At 33.7% G+C, this 17,614-nt stretch overlaps 1 protein-coding gene across 1 annotated transcript; it reads right to left on the reverse strand.

Moving 5' to 3' along the window:
- Window positions 1-1,230: 1,230 nt before the first annotated feature.
- On the reverse strand, window positions 1,231-1,714 carry LOC110887565. Its single transcript, XM_022135144.1, has 2 exons — window positions 1,399-1,714; window positions 1,231-1,337 (listed from the first exon to the last, which is right to left on the reverse strand). Exons 1-2 carry the CDS (start codon window positions 1,712-1,714, stop codon window positions 1,231-1,233), a joined length of 423 nt encoding a protein of 140 aa, XP_021990836.1.
- Window positions 1,715-17,614: the final 15,900 nt, after the last annotated feature.

A 17,614-nucleotide genomic window follows, 5' to 3' on the forward strand; every position in this document is an offset into this window, starting at 1 on the left:
GAGAATGAGATATTTTGAATTCTCAAAAAGAAGAAAGAAGAAAAAGAGAGAATGATGATGGTTTGATGGTGATGGTGACAATTAAAGAAGAAAGAGAAAGAGATATTTTAATATATGGTTTGTACTTACTTTGACTTCTTTTGGACAAATGTAATCATATCATATGTAATTTTACCCATATGCCCTTGAACTAACTTTATTGACTTTATCATGTATTTAATTTAATTCAAAAAGGTTTCAAATTTTATGAGACATTGGATGATCTTGATCAATGGTCATAGATTGGGTTTCCTAGGTTTTCTTAGTACAAATAAGTTTTCTATACATCCATGCCCTATATATATATATATATATATATATATATATATAGGATGAGGATCATTACAGAACACTACTATTGCGAGAACAAAAAGAACAACTCTAAAACGCTAAATTTTGGGATTTAAGTTTCATGTTTTTTTTTTAATTTTATGCTTTCTTACATTCATATGTGTATTATATATACATAAAAAACCATATTTTTTTACCTACACGTAGCTTACATACATGTTGGTAATTTAACCTACACATAACCTACATATGTGTAGGTTATAGAAAAAGTGAAAATTTTCCATATTTTATTTTGAATTTTAGTGTAAGAAACAATAAATCTTACATTTACAACATTTTCATTTACTTTTTAGGATTGAAAAAATAGGTGATTCATTGTGTTCTGCGTGTTCTCGCCATATTTTGTGTTCTGCATAGAACCTACCCCTATATATATACAAACATATATATATATATAAGAGAGAGAGAGGGAGAGAGAGAGATTGAGATTGGGTAAAATGAGAAGTAATGTGATTTAAAAGAACCAAATGAACCATTATGAGCCTTTGATTACTAGTGATCTTGCTTGAGATTTGATTTGAGATTTTAACATGTGTATAAAAAAACTTTTTATTAAAATATATATGAAAGTACAAAAGAGGGCAACAAGGTCATTTTACAACCCCATGCCTTTTCTTTTCTGCAAGAGAAAAATGTTTCAATAGTCCCTGTGGTTTACCCAATTTTCAACTTTAGTCCTTAACTTTCTAAAATTACAGTTATAGTCCCTAACTTTTGCAATTTCGTTCCCGGATAGTCTCTGGCGCGGATGAGGGTTAGTTTTTGGTGTTAAGTGGATGTGAAATGACCAAAATACCCTTTATTAAAAAGAAAACATTAATTAATAAATTAATTAAACACTTAAAAAGATAAGTACGGTAGGGCCACCTTCTTCATCTCTTGACACCCACCCAGTACCCACCACACCCTAGCAGCCATCATCAAAACCCTTCCCCATCTATCAAAGCCTGCAACAAAAGCAGACAACCACCGTCTTGACACTTATACCATTTCAACATAATAGATTACTCCGATCACCAAAACAGTCACCACTTTCATCACCACCACTATCATATTCATATTCACATTCACATGAAACCTCAAGAACAAACCTTATCTGATCATCAAGATACCTCTCCAACAAATCCAAATCCATGGCCTCTCCGCCTCCTCCCTCCAAATCCTGCGGCGGTTCTGATTTCAACCGACGGCGGCATAAACGGAAACAAATTTCCATAACACAAACGACCGGAATACTCACAAACACAATCGGAATGAGTAACGGCAAACATAGAGCTTGAAGTAAGTACCGTAATCGATGGCCGTGAAGCCATGATGTCAGCATCAGAGCAATCGCCGTCGTCGGATGAGTGAGATTACCGATAACTGGAGGAAGATTTCAGTGAGAAGATCTTCGCTGGAGGCGATTAACTCGGTGGATGATGAAGATGAACAACAGGAAGTTGAATTGTCTGTTATTTCTTTAATGAATGCTAAGGTTCGTTCGTTTTTGTTGATGTTGTTTTCCGATGCCGTTGTAACAGTCTCTGGCAACGGATGATTTTCCGGCGAGAGTTTCTTGAGCCAAAATGGAAGGGTGCTTCGTTTTGGTGGATTTTGAAGGTATCAATTTGCTCAAATGAGGGTTATCGTTGACGCTGATGGTGAAGAAAATGGTGGGCCCACTTGATTTAAATATATTTTTTAATAACAAGGGTATTTTGGTCATTTCACATCCACTTAACACCAAAAACTAACCCTCATCCGCGCCAGGGACTATCCAGGAACAAAATTGTAAAAATTGGGGACTATAACTGTAATTTTAGAAAGTTAGGAACTAAAGGTGAAAAATAGGTAAACTAAAGGGACTATCCATGCATTTTCTCTTTCTTCAAAATGGAGAGACAATGAAATCACTTTTTTACAAACTCTATCCTGTTTTACTTTCTGTGATTTAACTAGGTAGTTACGAGTATGTAAAACAATTTACATGTAAGTAAACATAAAGCCTGACGTTCTAATATCGCATACATACATTTTATTTAAAAACAAGAAAAAATCATCAATATTCAACAACAATTTAAATGAACTTACTGTAATTTCTTATTAAAATGAACCTAAAAATTTGATACAAATTAAGATCTTTAAACAAATATAGCCAGGAAAACTGTAAACAAAAACAAATCTGTAACGAACTTTTTCTTCATTTCTTGATCGTCATCTTTGTTCGTATTTCCATTGTACCAACGTTCATTTTCTTTTCTCTCTCTTAAACTCTCTGATAGTCTAAACTCTCGGGTATTATACCCCTAAAAAGCGAAGCTCTGCCTCGTTGTAAGTATTATAACCCCTGATCACGTATCTGTTACCCTACCCGATCGATCTAGGGCTCCGTAACGCATGTCAAGGCTCTGCCTGACTCAGTCGTTGGAGTTCTATCTCGTGTTACACCCGATTGATCTAGGACTCCGTAATGCATGTCAAGGATCTGCCTGACTCAGTCATTAGAGTTCTATCTCGAGTTGTACGGTTAATGTGATTTGGGTTATCTTACTAACACGTGTGCATTGTTTAATTTTAATAGATAAGAACTAGGAGAATCACAGGAAGCTGTAGTTTTATCTAAGTCAACAATGTGAGTCATTCTCTTTTCCTACCAAATTGTTTTACCAAAACCTCAAATGTTTTCAATTACAATAACAGTGATTAAGTCTTTGGAATTCTACGATTGCTGCCAGTATTATGGGGTTTGTATACAGTACTTGATAACCTTCACAATAGGGCACGGGTATCCAATGTGTTATATGACCATAGTCATAGATCCGTCGAGTGACACGTACTAAACGAGTAAGTGGGTAGATATAAACATTGTAATCGTCCTTAATACTGTAATATGTAACAACTGATGTTTTACAAATTGGAATGTACTCGCCAGTATTTCTTGCTGATAAATATTTTTAAAACGCGTTTCAGGTAACTTAATGTGAAGCTAATAGAAGTCAGCTGTAGAGCACTGAAGGCTTAGAAAAGTAGTTATAAAAGTTACCTGGAGTCTATGTTTTCAATATTTGGGATTTATCCTTATGAATGTATTGCAAATGAAACTTGGGTTTTATCCCATTTATTATTATAAAAGGTTGGTGTTTAACTCTGATAAAAATATTTCCTAACTACGGTCTTGATGTATAAATTCCGCTGCTAACTTAATAAACACCGATACCACCCGCTCTGAGCGTGATGCCCGCAGCCGCCCGCTCCCGGGGTAAGCTTTGATAACATGTATGTTTGTACTTTGATTACGTGTACAACGCTACTCACCACTAATTTCTGAAAAAAATTATATCGAGACATAGATAAAAACAGGTACGTCGCAATGACATGCTCCGATGTTTTTAAAATATCGTATGTTAAAAGTTATATGAGAAAAATAAAATATGCCTAAAATTAATTCTAATAATAAATTAAAAATAAATTTAAAAATAGAAAAAGAAAAAGTTTAATAAGTTATTTACCATTGGGTTTTTTTATCTAGGCAAATTGGAAAATAATAACCCCATCTTTCTGAAATTAGCCGATAATAATCCCAAGTCAGTTATTAGCCAATAATAATCCGACCTCGTCCAATTTATTTGTAAAATTGTCTGCCGTTAAAATAAGCTTAATGGAGTTAAGTGTTTTTCCGAATTACAAACCCATGTTTTAGGGCTTTTGATCAGAACGAGGATACGAGTCGATTGATGTAAAACTTACCTCGAAATTGTGTTCGAAATGACTTGAATTTTGTTAATTGGAAGTTAAACACCTGAATTGAAGCACCGTTTTCGTGGGTTGGGGCAGTATTTCGAGATAAGTTTTACATCAATCGACTCGTATCCTCATTCTGATCAAAAGCCCTAAAACATAGGTTCGTAATTCGGAAAAGTACTTAACTCCGTCAAGCTATTTTAACAGCAGACTATTTTACAAAAAAATTGGACGAGGTCGGATTATTATTGGCTAATAACTGACTTGAGATTATCAGCCAATTTCAGAAAGATGAGATTATTATTTTCCAATTTGCCTTTTATCTGTAAATAGAATATGTTGACATTAAAATATACCAAGTTATATATTTATATATTTTTAGGTACATATTATACTTTTATTCTAACTTTGTCAAATTCGTTTTTCTTGTCTAATTTTTTTAATATATGATGATTATTTTAAAAAATGCATGATAGTGATTGGTACATTGTATTTATAAGAGTTAACTTCATTATTTTACACGTCTTGTATATATACACACATATATATGTATATGTATATATTCTCTTGGTTTCTTAGCTTGTATACAAATGTATATGATGTCTCCTACTAATTGACATATTGTACGATGAACAATAAATATATAATAAAATTTTGCTTGACTATAATATTAAGTAAATAAAACATTTTATTCAATTTTGCCATTTTAAACATAGTTTTTTCTTTTCCTTTCTAAGTTATCTATCATCTTACCAAAATATGAAATTTATAATCAAACACATATTAAGTAAAATGTATATCAATTATATATAGAAAACCAACACAAATATATTAAGAACTTAAACTTAAAATTCCCAAACCTTTTATTGTATTTCCCTTCCAATTTCTTTCCTTGATAACAAACAAAATGAAAATCAGGAAAAGGTGTTAAGTAAAAGCCAAGCTTCAGACTTGCCTAAGTGATCACATAGACATGAAATCAACTATATCTCCGAAGACATTCTTGAGAGGCAGCGATTCTCACGTTCCATGTATACCGATATAACCAACCACAGGATCTTGGTCGTCCACCCGCCATCTCTGCCATCGTTGCCGCCATGATCGGCTGGATAAATCTTTGTTTATGCAGAATGAAATGGTGGAATGAAGAAATGATAAGATGGTGGGTTGTATATAATGAGTTGGATGTGGTGGATTCTTGTTAATTCATATTTGGTACAAGAGCGGATTCAACTAAGGAAAGGTTGATATAATATAATTATATAATAATACAATAAGACACATATTTGTAGGGTCCATTTGGAAAGAGACGTGTATTTGTAGAAACATGTTTTTTAGGTTAATCAATTTACACCCTCAAATTACTAATCTCACATTTTACTAAGTCTAATTACTTTTTTTTGAACGGCAAATTTGGATTACTGACAGACCACTGGAGTATCATCGTGACACGAGCAGAACCACCCGATCATATCCATCTCCATTAAACAATAATGCCTATACACCAATTCAGGAGGAAACCCAATAAATCTGGGAAAAAACCCCCTTTGTGAGAATCGAACCCATGACCTAATGGTCATAAGCCTTATCCCACCACCAAGATACCACTAGGCTATAATGCCATGGGTACTAAGTCTAATTACTAGATGAAATTTTGTCTAGTGATGTTAAGGTGTTGTTAGATAAGATTTTATTTTTAAGTGGTGAGAATTTAATTCTTATGGTGAATAAAAATGTGGTTTAGTGATAGAATTAATGATTGTATGAGTTGTCGTTTAAAAAAAGTAATTTTGTTTTTCATTTACAAAATTTTAATATATGGAACTTTAGATAAATTCAAATACACAATTCTGATCTTTTTTTTTCTTTTTAATATTTCAATATAAGTTTTTCGCATGCTTAGACGTATCGATTATAATATATCCTTGGCTAGAAAGCGAGTAAAATTGTTTTTTTTTTCCTGGTGATTCAAGTGACACGGGTTCAATTTATGTCCCTATCATTTAGTTTCGGCAGCACCTGGTGATGATTGGAGACTAGGCTAGTAGGCGGCGATCGCTAATTCAATCCTTGAATTGAGCAGGGTTTACCTCAGCGCACAGTCGTGCCTTCGGACGAGTGTTCACGAGATTCAGCCTAGGTGATGGTTTTTCCCGGTACGAAAGCGAGTGTATCTCAATATAATGAATTTCGCCAGTAGTCTATTTAGATGATTCTTTATCCGTTAAGAAAAATACATCCAACTTTCATATGTTGTATTATTCTTGTGTAATTACTAAGTTAATATGTTGATACTCGATGACGTATACTGTTTTTTAATTCGTAAAGAACAACCTAACAATTCCATTAAATTTTAGATTCAATAGCTTTTTCAAAAAAGCTGCAACCTTTTTTCATGAATATTTTTCTGATTCAAAACAAAAAAGATGAAATCCTTGTGGGTTCAAACAAGAACCAAAAAAAAAAAAAAAAAAAAAACGTCAAAACCACAAATACACACCTCAGATTCCATTATCCATGCCTTTACAGGGGTGATTCTAATGTGAATAAGTTGGATTGGATGGCTTATATGAGGAAAATGAGAAAAATAAAAAGGTAATTAGATTTTCTCACGCATAATTATTGGTTATTGACGCTGCGATCCTCAACTATCACATTTGATGTCTACCACCCCCAAGTTAACACTTAGTGGTGTTTGTTTTTTTAAAAAAAATATGCGCAGGCTCTTCTGTCTGCGCCGCGCAAACCACACGCAGACATTGCCATCTGCAGACTGTTTGTTCTTCCGAAGACATTTCATAAAAAAAAAAGTCTGCGCGAGCCATTCTTGGTGCAGGCTTAGCCCAACCACTACTAAGATCTTCTAAGGTCTGCAGAGTGTTAAACACCATCACCCACCACCACAGTCCACCACCACCAACCACCACCGTGCATCACCACCATCCACCACCCATCACCACCACCCACCACCACCACCAGCTTATTTTAGAAGTCTACATATGTTAAAAAACAAACAACCTTCTTCTTACAGTCTGCAGAGGTTTGGTCCACTTCTTATTCTAAGATGTCTGCAGATGTGGTCCGCAGACTGCAGACATTTCACCTTTTAGAAAACAACTTGCACCTTAGTGTATCCCGTCACCAAGTCATTAACTGATCACTACCCCAGTTATGTTTTTGTCCTATGTGGCACAAGCTCCCCTTAAGACCCTCGGATATCTTCTGTTCGACATAATCTAATCGTGAATCCATCCACCAACGACTCATCAATCACCGTTCTAATCCTAATGTTTCTCACTCCGGTGAGCTTCTACACATGCTTCGCGATCTACACCAAATGTTGCTTCTCCAACTTTATAACTGACGTTACAATCACTATCTCAGTCTCCATCAATCTATTGAACACAATATCAAACTCTTTCACAATCTCCTTAATCAAATTGATCCGTTTTCTTTCAATCAAGATTTTGAGGAAGCTGCAGATGTGTGGTTGCAGGATTCCTGATGACGCAATGTTCGCGTTTGTTCTCGAGGCTTACGATCGGTATGATGAAGAACTTTAGAGCGTATTCATTGGAGAAGAGTTTATTGATGTTTCGATGTCGGTTGCGGTTGCGTCTAGGGTTCCGTTTGAGTTTGCGACATCTGCTAGAGTTGTGGTGTAGTTTACGGTGTAACGGCCGAAGCGGCTAGATCTGGTGGAATATTAGTGTGTTGGAGAATGAGAGCTTTAGTGGATTGAAGGAGTGAAATGTGACCGGCGGTTTTGGGAGAATGGTGGTGGAGGTGGCATCTGTGGCGGTGGACATTTTACCGGGGGGTTTAAAGGGAGAGTAGGGTGAGGGGTGTTTGATAATGGTGTAAGGGTTTGTTATGATGGTGGATGGTGGGGATTGAAAAGAAGTGAGTGATCAACGGACGAAAAGTGGGGTTTAAAATGTATCAAGGTTTTAAAGGGATCTTATACCACGTCATAAATGCCACATAGGAAAAGGAGTGCCACGTAGGACAAAAACATAACTAGGTTAGTAACCAGTGAACGACGTGGTGACAGAACACTAAGTATTAAGTTGAGGGTGGTGGGCGTCAAAGTTGGGGTGATAAAATCCAATAACCCAAAATAAAAAGAAAGATGGTGTTTATGTGACATTCGGAGAAAATTGGGGAATCTGGAACGATACACACACACACACAAAGACATCTATCAGTCGTCCAGGATGAACGTTGTATATATACATATAATTTCAAACACTTATTATTCATACCAGCAAGCATACCTATCCTTTATAGTAAAAATTTATGTAAGAACCAAGTATCGACCCAAAGAATAGGACTTCTACTAATCAACTTTTCTTTTGTTACCAACTCCTTTAATTAGTTGTCTTTGTTTGGTTTGCAGACAATAAAATATAAAACATAAAATAGATGCAAGTAATCGTGAATGAGTGGAGAATATCAGATCACACGAAGTATTGCTTTGAGATGGAATCCACTTAGGATGATCAATTAATGTTAAGCTATTTGCATTGTTGTGTAGTGAACACATTAAAATACTCGAAGGATACCAACGAGTTTTTATTAAGTTTACACAATATGTTTTTGAGCTTAAAATGGAAGGGCTTATGTTAAGGTTACCGGAACCGTCAATCTATTGGAAAGATTATTGATTAAGTTACCGCAAGGTCTTGATTAAAGACATCGAACTACTCTTTTTCTTCTACAACATTACTACCTCGCACGCCTCTCTAGTTGTGATCCCTTTACGGTTCTATCAGAGGCATAAGTACTTGGCGACAATGTTGCTGATATGACGATGCAGTCACCTTGGTAGGGTTGCACTACCTAGTTGGGATAACTGTTCTTGCTAATAGAGGTAATATGTATATAAAGACGTATACATTTTAACGTGATTTCACCAACTCTTGGTCCGTACAAAAACCTAGAATAAAGATTGTGAGGTGAGCCTGTCGAACAAGTTTTGGCTTAACATTGAAGCTTAGTATATATCATATACGCTCCAATGAAGTCTTGATAATCGAGGGCTAGTCTCAAGATATGGGGTTTTACACCCACAAATGTATTAACCACTACCAAAATGAGATCCCCTCACCAATATAAAAGTTCTCACATACCATAAGTATATTGATGTGTCACACTCCAACCTATGGCGGAAACATCGGAGTGAGACGAACGAGATTGAAATAACGATTATCTTTTACACACAAATACTAATTATGATCTTAACAAATCATCACAACGAACTAAAGATGTCAATAATTTATATAACGATTTTCATTCCATTGCTAAAGATTACATTGTCGTGAAAATGAAAGTACAACACATTGCAAATTGAAACATAACGAGTACAAAATTCATAAATAAAGTTTCGTGTGAGTTTCTAGTCCACCCTAAATAAATTTCTTGTCGTATCGTCATCAATTTCCTGCAACATGTATTAATGTATATGTCAACACAAAATGGTCAGTGAGCATACAAGTTTGTTTACATAGCATAAGTATAGAAAATATCTCAAATCCACATGGCGATTGTATACTAAGTTATATGAATCATACTAGCTTGCATGAACTATAAATCAAACCAAAGTGTCTACTAGCATAATCTTATCACCGCATGATAAGACCGTAAAGATTGAATACTTAACAATGACCCAAAGTATACTCACAGTTTGCGAATGCTTTCCACAAAGGTGAGCTTGGATGCGTTGGAAGGATGGAGCACAAAGATTATCATAAAATGGATAAACAAGGTGTATGAATATGACGAATTTAGAGTTGGAAGGAATTTGGAAATCTAATAGTATGAAAATACACAAAAGTCTATCTTACTTGAATACTTGGACAACATTTTAGTTAGTGTTTTTCATGAGTAAGACACTTATTGGAAGCCCAAGATAAGAGGTTCAAGACTTAGATAGATTTCCACCACAATGCATGGCATTCAACCATGGATTGGTTGATATCATGGTTTGGTTTTGGATTGAATATTATATGTACACACACACAAACACACATATATAGGGGCAAGATATGGAGAAAACGCCTAAAAGTGTGAAAACGGTGAGAACGATTTTCGTGTTGACAAGTGGCGTTGGTGCTAACTTACACTAAGGGTAATATTGTCAAAAAGCCCATGCACATGTCACTCACATGTCAAAGACCATGCACATGCAAGTCACATACATATTTCACCATCTTTTTTAAACTCCCGTAACTTTTTTATTATCTTTCCAACGAATATACTATTGCTATACTTTTGAAATAAAAATGACATGAACTGGGTGTTCAAATAGTAACGCCATAAAAACACACAGTTCAGAAAAATGCCAGGAGAATACCCAGTTGAAAAGGCCATAAAACACCAATTTCAGAAAAATACCATGAAAAACTCAGTTGAAAAAGCCATAAAAACACCTAGTTCAGAAAAACGCCATAAAAAACCTAGTTGAAAACTCCATAAAAACACACGGTTCAGAAAAACACCATAAAAACCCAGTTGAAAACGCCATAAAAACACAAAGTTGAAAACGCCATAAAAACTCAGTTCATTTTTTTTCGAAAACTATATCAATAGTATACTCATTGGAAAGATAAGAAAACACTGGATTTTATGGTGTAATTTCTTTAAATAAATAATCACGTATAAAAAATTATGGGCGCTTAAATATTGTGGAAGAAATGGCGTGTGATTAACAATCTAATTATGTAAATAGTTAATTACCTGTATAACCAAATTTTCAAAATCATTTTTGTTTTGTATGATTCTCTCTTGTGGTGACGTAAGCCAAATTCTGATGCCAGCGTGGAACCGGTTAAAACAACATAATCTGCCCAGAGTAGGGTTAGGCCCCTCTGTTTAGGAGGGTGTGAGATCTCTCTCACAACAAGTTAAAGATTCTCACCATTAAAAAAATATGATTTCATATTTATTTTATTTTGAGTAAATTACAAGTTTTGTCCTTTATGTTTGTCCCAAATTTCAGGCGCTGTCCTTTACCTTTAAAATTGATGAGTTTTGTCCTTTATGTTTGGAAATGTTGCACGTTATGTCCTTTATGGCAAACCCAGTTATATTTTTCAGTTAAATGAAGTCATGTGCAGGGCACATGAGGGTAGCATTGTCTTTTCACATCCTAATTTATAAATGATTTTTAAAAAGCAAATAAAACATCCTACTGCAATTTCTCAACACACACCCACACACTCTATCTCTTTCCAACCACCTGCCGCCACCACCTCCCACCCTCACCTGCTGCCGACCACCAACACCTCCCACCCTCACCTGCCGCCGACCACCCACTATCTCCACCATTGCCTGAACAAACAAAAAATACAGAGCTACAAACTATCCCCAAATCTCCAAACTATCCACCTCTACGAAATCATCCGAACAAAAATAAAATACCCAAAATCTCAAAAGTAATGGAACAAAAAATACCCAATCATCTGAATAGACAATTAGTAATCAAATTAGATCATAATCAAACATCTCAAAAGTCAAAACTAGTCAACAATTCACAAAAACTTATCAAAACTGAACTAAATCACACAATTAGCAACAAAATTGAATAATACATACTTATACTCCATGTATCTATCGAACGAGATTTGGCCAACGGCGCGACATTGACGGTACCGGAAAGAGGAGATCTGATCGGAGATCGGAACTTGTCGACGGTGACGATGGCGGTGGAAGTGGAAGTGGAGGTGGAGTTGTGGCGGTGGTGGTAGGGAGCTGTGGCGGAGCTATGACGGTGACGATTAGAACTTGTCGACGGTGATGATGGCGGTGGAAGTGGAAGTGGAGGTGGAGCTGTGGTGGTGGTGGTGGGGAGCTGTGGCGGAGCTGTGAGGGTGACAATCGGAACTTGTCGACGATGACAGTGGCTCGTGGCGGAGCTATGTCGGTGGTCATGGGGAAAGTCTCTCCCCCTCTCTCCTCTCTCTCAAAACTTTTGATCAGTTGTATACATAGTAGCCCTAATTTGCAAAGTGATATGAACCCTAATTTGCAAAAAGTGTAACTGGGTTTTAAATAAAGGGGAAAGACAAGTGGCATGTAAAATTACATATCTACCCTCATGTGCCCTGCACATGACTTCATTTAACTGAAAAATATAACTGGGTTTGCCATAAAGGACATAACATGCAACATTTCCAAACATAAAAGACAAAACTCATCAATTTTAAAGGTAAAGGACCGCGCCTGAAATTTGAGACAAACATAAAGGACAAAACTCGTAATTTACTCTTTTATTTTTATCAACTTTTATTAAACGTTAAATCTATATGATAATTACCAGTTAAATTTTCAAGTGCTTTTCCAGTGTCTGTGTAAATGTGTTGTGTTTCTCGTCGCATCGCACGGGCGTTCCGAATTGCAAGAACTTGAAAACTCTGTTGGAACTCACACACTTCACTTGCGATTTTTTAACAATTTTTTCCACAAATATAGATAAATATCTAAATAAAAAATCTAAAAAAATCTAAATAGAAATCCTAGAGTTCATTTACGCTAGGTTTTTTATCGCTTACTTCTTATGTAAATTTTCGTGTATGATATATTTTTTTTCTGCAAAAGTTACATAATTCTAAAAAAATGGCAAAATTGATTTTTTTTTTAAAAAATACTATTTTTCATGGAGTTCTCACAGTTCTCGAATCCTAGGTGAGTTCTCATTTTAGCCACTCCCTATATATAGATATAGGTCGATAGGCTAGAGGTTGCAGAAATTAGGGATGGCAATGTAACTCGTACCTGATAGGAACACCCAAAACATTTGGGACAGGTATAGGATTGGGTGATCACGTATGAAACCGAGTTTGAGATTACTTTTGAATTTTTCCACGGATATCAAATTTGATGTTATACCCATTTAAGCGATTACCCAATAACATATACCCTATACCTGCCTGCATATATACCTAATAACATGATTTTCTTTTTTTTTTTTTTTTTTTTTTTAATTAGTTTTCTCATACGACAATTCTCACCATTCCATTCCCCACATCATACCCAATACTTGAAACATTTGTTTAAATATTTGGTTTTAAACACTTTAAATATTGTATAATAGTTATTTCTAAATAATTTATACCACTAAACCATTTACCTTTAGGAACCATTTAATTAATAGTTGCCCAATAGATACTTGATAGGTTTTTAGTCGCTATACACAATGAGTATATTCAATAAATTAATGGGTTTTGAGCTGGGTATAGGACATTATTTGTTTAATTAGGTTTGGGGTTAGGAAATGTACCAAAACAAAAGGAACAAATATTCATATGCAACTCAAATGTTAGCGAACAAGCACATGTAGGTTCTGTCATCTTTTTTACACATTCGTGACATTTTAATACCTCATTTTTTTTTTCTAAAAACGTATATACCAAAAAATTAAGATTTTTTTATTTTTAATATAAGTACAATATTGTTATACTTAAAAAAATCGAAAACCTAGTTTTCTTCTATGTTTTAGTAATCAGATATTGATGTGTTGTCAATTATACATGTTTTTCATGCATATGGTGTATTTGTGTCTTTGATAATTATTTCTACCATTTTTCTTTGTAAATGGGACTTTTTTCTTCTATATTGGTCTTTGATTATGTGAGTGTACTTGATAACTTCGTGGTGTGAAGCTCATCATGTAACGTTCCGTATTTTCGTACTTCTATTTTTAGAAAGCTTGTATTCTTATTTCATTTCAATCCTTTTAATCTCGAGAGTTTGATCATGATGGAAATCGTATTTTATATCAGCCTTGTTTAATCATACATGCATAATACGTAATCAATCGTGAAATACACGTTTTAATTAAAACCCGAGACATACATCGAGATTAAATTTTTCTCAGAATCACATTCATACGTTTTTCATACTTATAACATACTTGCATACACCTTTATAGCATAAAATAACCAACAATACAAGTGCAAGGACTAAGAATGAAAATTTTCATCTCCCAAACCACTTTCTTTAATGTTCTAACTCCCAACTACCTTTATTAACTCTCAAACTCTTATCCCCACTTATAAATACAAACCTCCACCACCTCCTAAACACTTTCCACACTCTTTACTCACTCCCAAACTCTCTCAAATCATCAAGAAAAATCTTCCACTTTTGGGCAAAAAATTCTAAGTCCAAAAAGTGAGTTTGAGTTAGTGTCTTCATCTTTTTTTTTTCTTGTTTCTTGTTTTCCTCATACTTGAACAACCTCTAGGAGTGTTCACACATGTTATCAAGGTAAAGAAAGTTGGTACATCACCATTTTGATATCCAAAGTTAGGATTATTTTTCTAAGTTTTGTTAAAACTTTCATACTTATTCTTTTCTACTTTGTTTTCTTGGGATATTATGTACCAAACCGAGTTCCCAACTAATCTTCATGTTGACGGATTTGAGTTAAGGTTGATTCTAGAAAGCATGAGGTTCATATGCCTCCTTCTTAATATTTGAAAGACCCTAAGTAATCTTCACAATACAACAAAGTGAGAGGAACCGAAAAGTAAAAAAATAATTAAACCCCACCTTGTAGACAAAACCCACAATTTTTAACTTACCGTTGTCATTCTATTGAAATACAAAATCGTTTGTGGGGTAATTTAAATCGATGAAAGTTTACTATTCTTTGTAGTTTGTTTTTAAAGTATAGATAATAATAATAAAGATGATTAAGACCCTATGCAAATCTTTGGGGATTTTCTTTACACCTCAAAACCTCACTACTAATTCAATGGCAGCGGTTTGCACCTTGCAGACGCTGTCTTTATTCTATATTTTCTAAGAAAAGCCAAGATGAATATTCAATGTTTCCCAAATATCCTATATTTTTCTATTAATGATTTACAGAATACACTTATTTAGATAATATGCTTAAAAATATTGATCACCTAACAGACTACTTTAAAGATCATAGTGTTAGATCAAACCTTCGGTAGTGAATAGAAAAAAGCATTTACTTAAATAAAGGGTTAAGTTGTCTTGTAAATGTAGAAGGGTGTAAAGATACAATGGATTGTAAAATATAACACATGAGATCATAAAATAGAATACATTGTCAAGACATATAACACAATGTCGAGGAAAAAAGACACAATGAGATTGCAAAATATAATACAATGCCGAGAAATATAACACAATATTGGAAAAAAATAACATAATGAGTCGTAAAAAAGACACAATGACAGAAATAAAAAAAACATAGTGACGAATAAAAAAAACACAATAATTTAAACAAAAAATTCTAAAATCTACAATCAAGAATTCCAACAGATTGGAATGCAAACTAAACTAGGATTCCTCCACCGTACGTTGCGACGAAAAATCCATGTACAAATCAAACGGTAAAAATCAATTTTTAAAGTAGTTATATTACATTACAATATATATTCAAAACCAACTTGTTCTAATTAATAATGACCATTCAAAACATCAATTCTAAATAACGTAAAAGTAAGTATATAAATTTTTCCGGCGGGTACCGGATTGTTATGTTTTCTAAAAATATTTTATCGCGAATTAAGTTGTACGGAAGTTAGAAGACGAAAATAAAACTATTGCGTTAAAGGCCTACATTATTTAAAGTGTAAGAGATTAATTTGAAACTTAAAAAAATATTGTAGCACTATATGTAAAAGGGGTAATAATCACTTTATTAATGTTCAGGGGACACTTAATAAATTTAATTAAAATTCAAGAGGTAGGAATGTAAGTTGTATAAAAAAAACTAACAAAAGTTGAGGGGACACTTAATAAATTAGCTAAAATTTAAGGGGTAGGAATGTAAGTTGTTTAAAAAAACTAACAAAAGTTGAGGGGGTACTTAATAAATTAGTTAAAATTTAAGGGGTAGGAATGTAAGGTATTTTTAAAAGAAAACTAACAAAAGTTGAGGGGGTAAAAATGGTAAGAACCAAAATGACACGGGTTGAATAATCAAAATGACATAATTTATAAATCTCTAAATATACTTAAACAATGAAATTACGTATTTTTATACTATAAATAAGAAACATTTTCTTGCATTATTAGTTGTACCATGTGCATGGGGTGACTTTCAAAAAATTTCTTTTTTCTTTTTTCATTTTTCATTTTTCATTTTCGTTTTTCATCTAAAGTTTTTATCTTTTCATTTTAACTACGTTCCATTCAAAATTTGGCGAGTCAACACGCTGCAACGTATGTGTATGGTTCAATGTTTTTTGTCTGCTTTTCCTATTTGATAGGCCCGTCGCAACGCGTCTATTGTTCTTCGTTTGACAAGTTCGTTCTAATGCGTGGGTCCTAAATTGACTTAGTTTTTTCTTTCTACGTTTTACGTTTCGGTCTAATTTCTTCGCATTAACATACCGCAACGGGTGTGCATGATTCAATGAATTTACGTCTGTTTTTCGTTCAGAGTTATTTTTACTCTTTTTATTTATTTTGTTTTACGAGCTCTTCTGTTGTTGGTGGTGTGGCATTGGGCTACTTGGCATGATTTTACACACGTGTTAAAAAAACTATTTTTATATGCATATTTTTATGTACGTATCGGTATGAATTCGATTTTCTCTATTCGACATAAACTTTTTTCTGGAAATAAGTCAGATCAAATATAATATGTTTTTGTTTAGAAAAAACTTTTTTACGTCCATACTTATATGTATGTTTTGATATAGATTCGAGTTGGTGTATGTTTCAACGTAAATTTTTTTGGAAAATGAGTGAGGTCAAATATAATATGCTTCCTTGCTTATTATATGAATGTTTCGCAAATTTTATTTCGAACCGAGTGGAGTCAAATTGTGGTTTCTTTTTTTCCCTTTATTTCCAAAAGTTCTAATTAATCTCTTTCGATTAAACATGTTAGTTTTCTGTTATACCTGTTATGTTTTCTATGATGTGTTGGAATGCACGTTTTCATATGGTTAACACATCACATAATGTTTGGACTAATCCATTCGATGTATGCGATGTACCCGCGCCGCAATGCGCGCGGGTCTTATTGCTAGTTGTTTGTTTAAATGTTTAACTATTTAATTATTAATTTTAATTTTAGGCATGTATTAATTTAATTGTGTGTTTAAATGTATTACTTGTTATATATAATGATACAAAAAAAGGCCACACTTATAGGTACAATTCATAAAGAAGTATTTCGATATTTATGAATTATAAGTGTCATGATAATAAAAAAAAGTTAATTAAGAGTTATATTAAAAATATATATATATGTAGATTTATGAGTTATAACTAGGGAATATGCCACAAAATAGTAATGAAGTTTTAGGAGTGTTCTAATTAGGTCACTAATAAAATTTAGTGTTCCAGTTACCTTTTAGTTTTCATTATTATATGTATTTTCAATCATTAAGAAGTAATTAGATATTTAATAATTATATCAATTTCATTATTCAACCTGTATATAAGATGAACTTCGTTTCTAGCCTAGTTATTTTTTATTTTCGATACTTACAACTGAATTTTTAATTGA

This window comes from Helianthus annuus, chromosome 11 (genome assembly GCF_002127325.2).
Source record: "Helianthus annuus cultivar XRQ/B chromosome 11, HanXRQr2.0-SUNRISE, whole genome shotgun sequence".
In the NCBI taxonomy this organism is placed as follows: domain Eukaryota; kingdom Viridiplantae; phylum Streptophyta; class Magnoliopsida; order Asterales; family Asteraceae; genus Helianthus; species Helianthus annuus.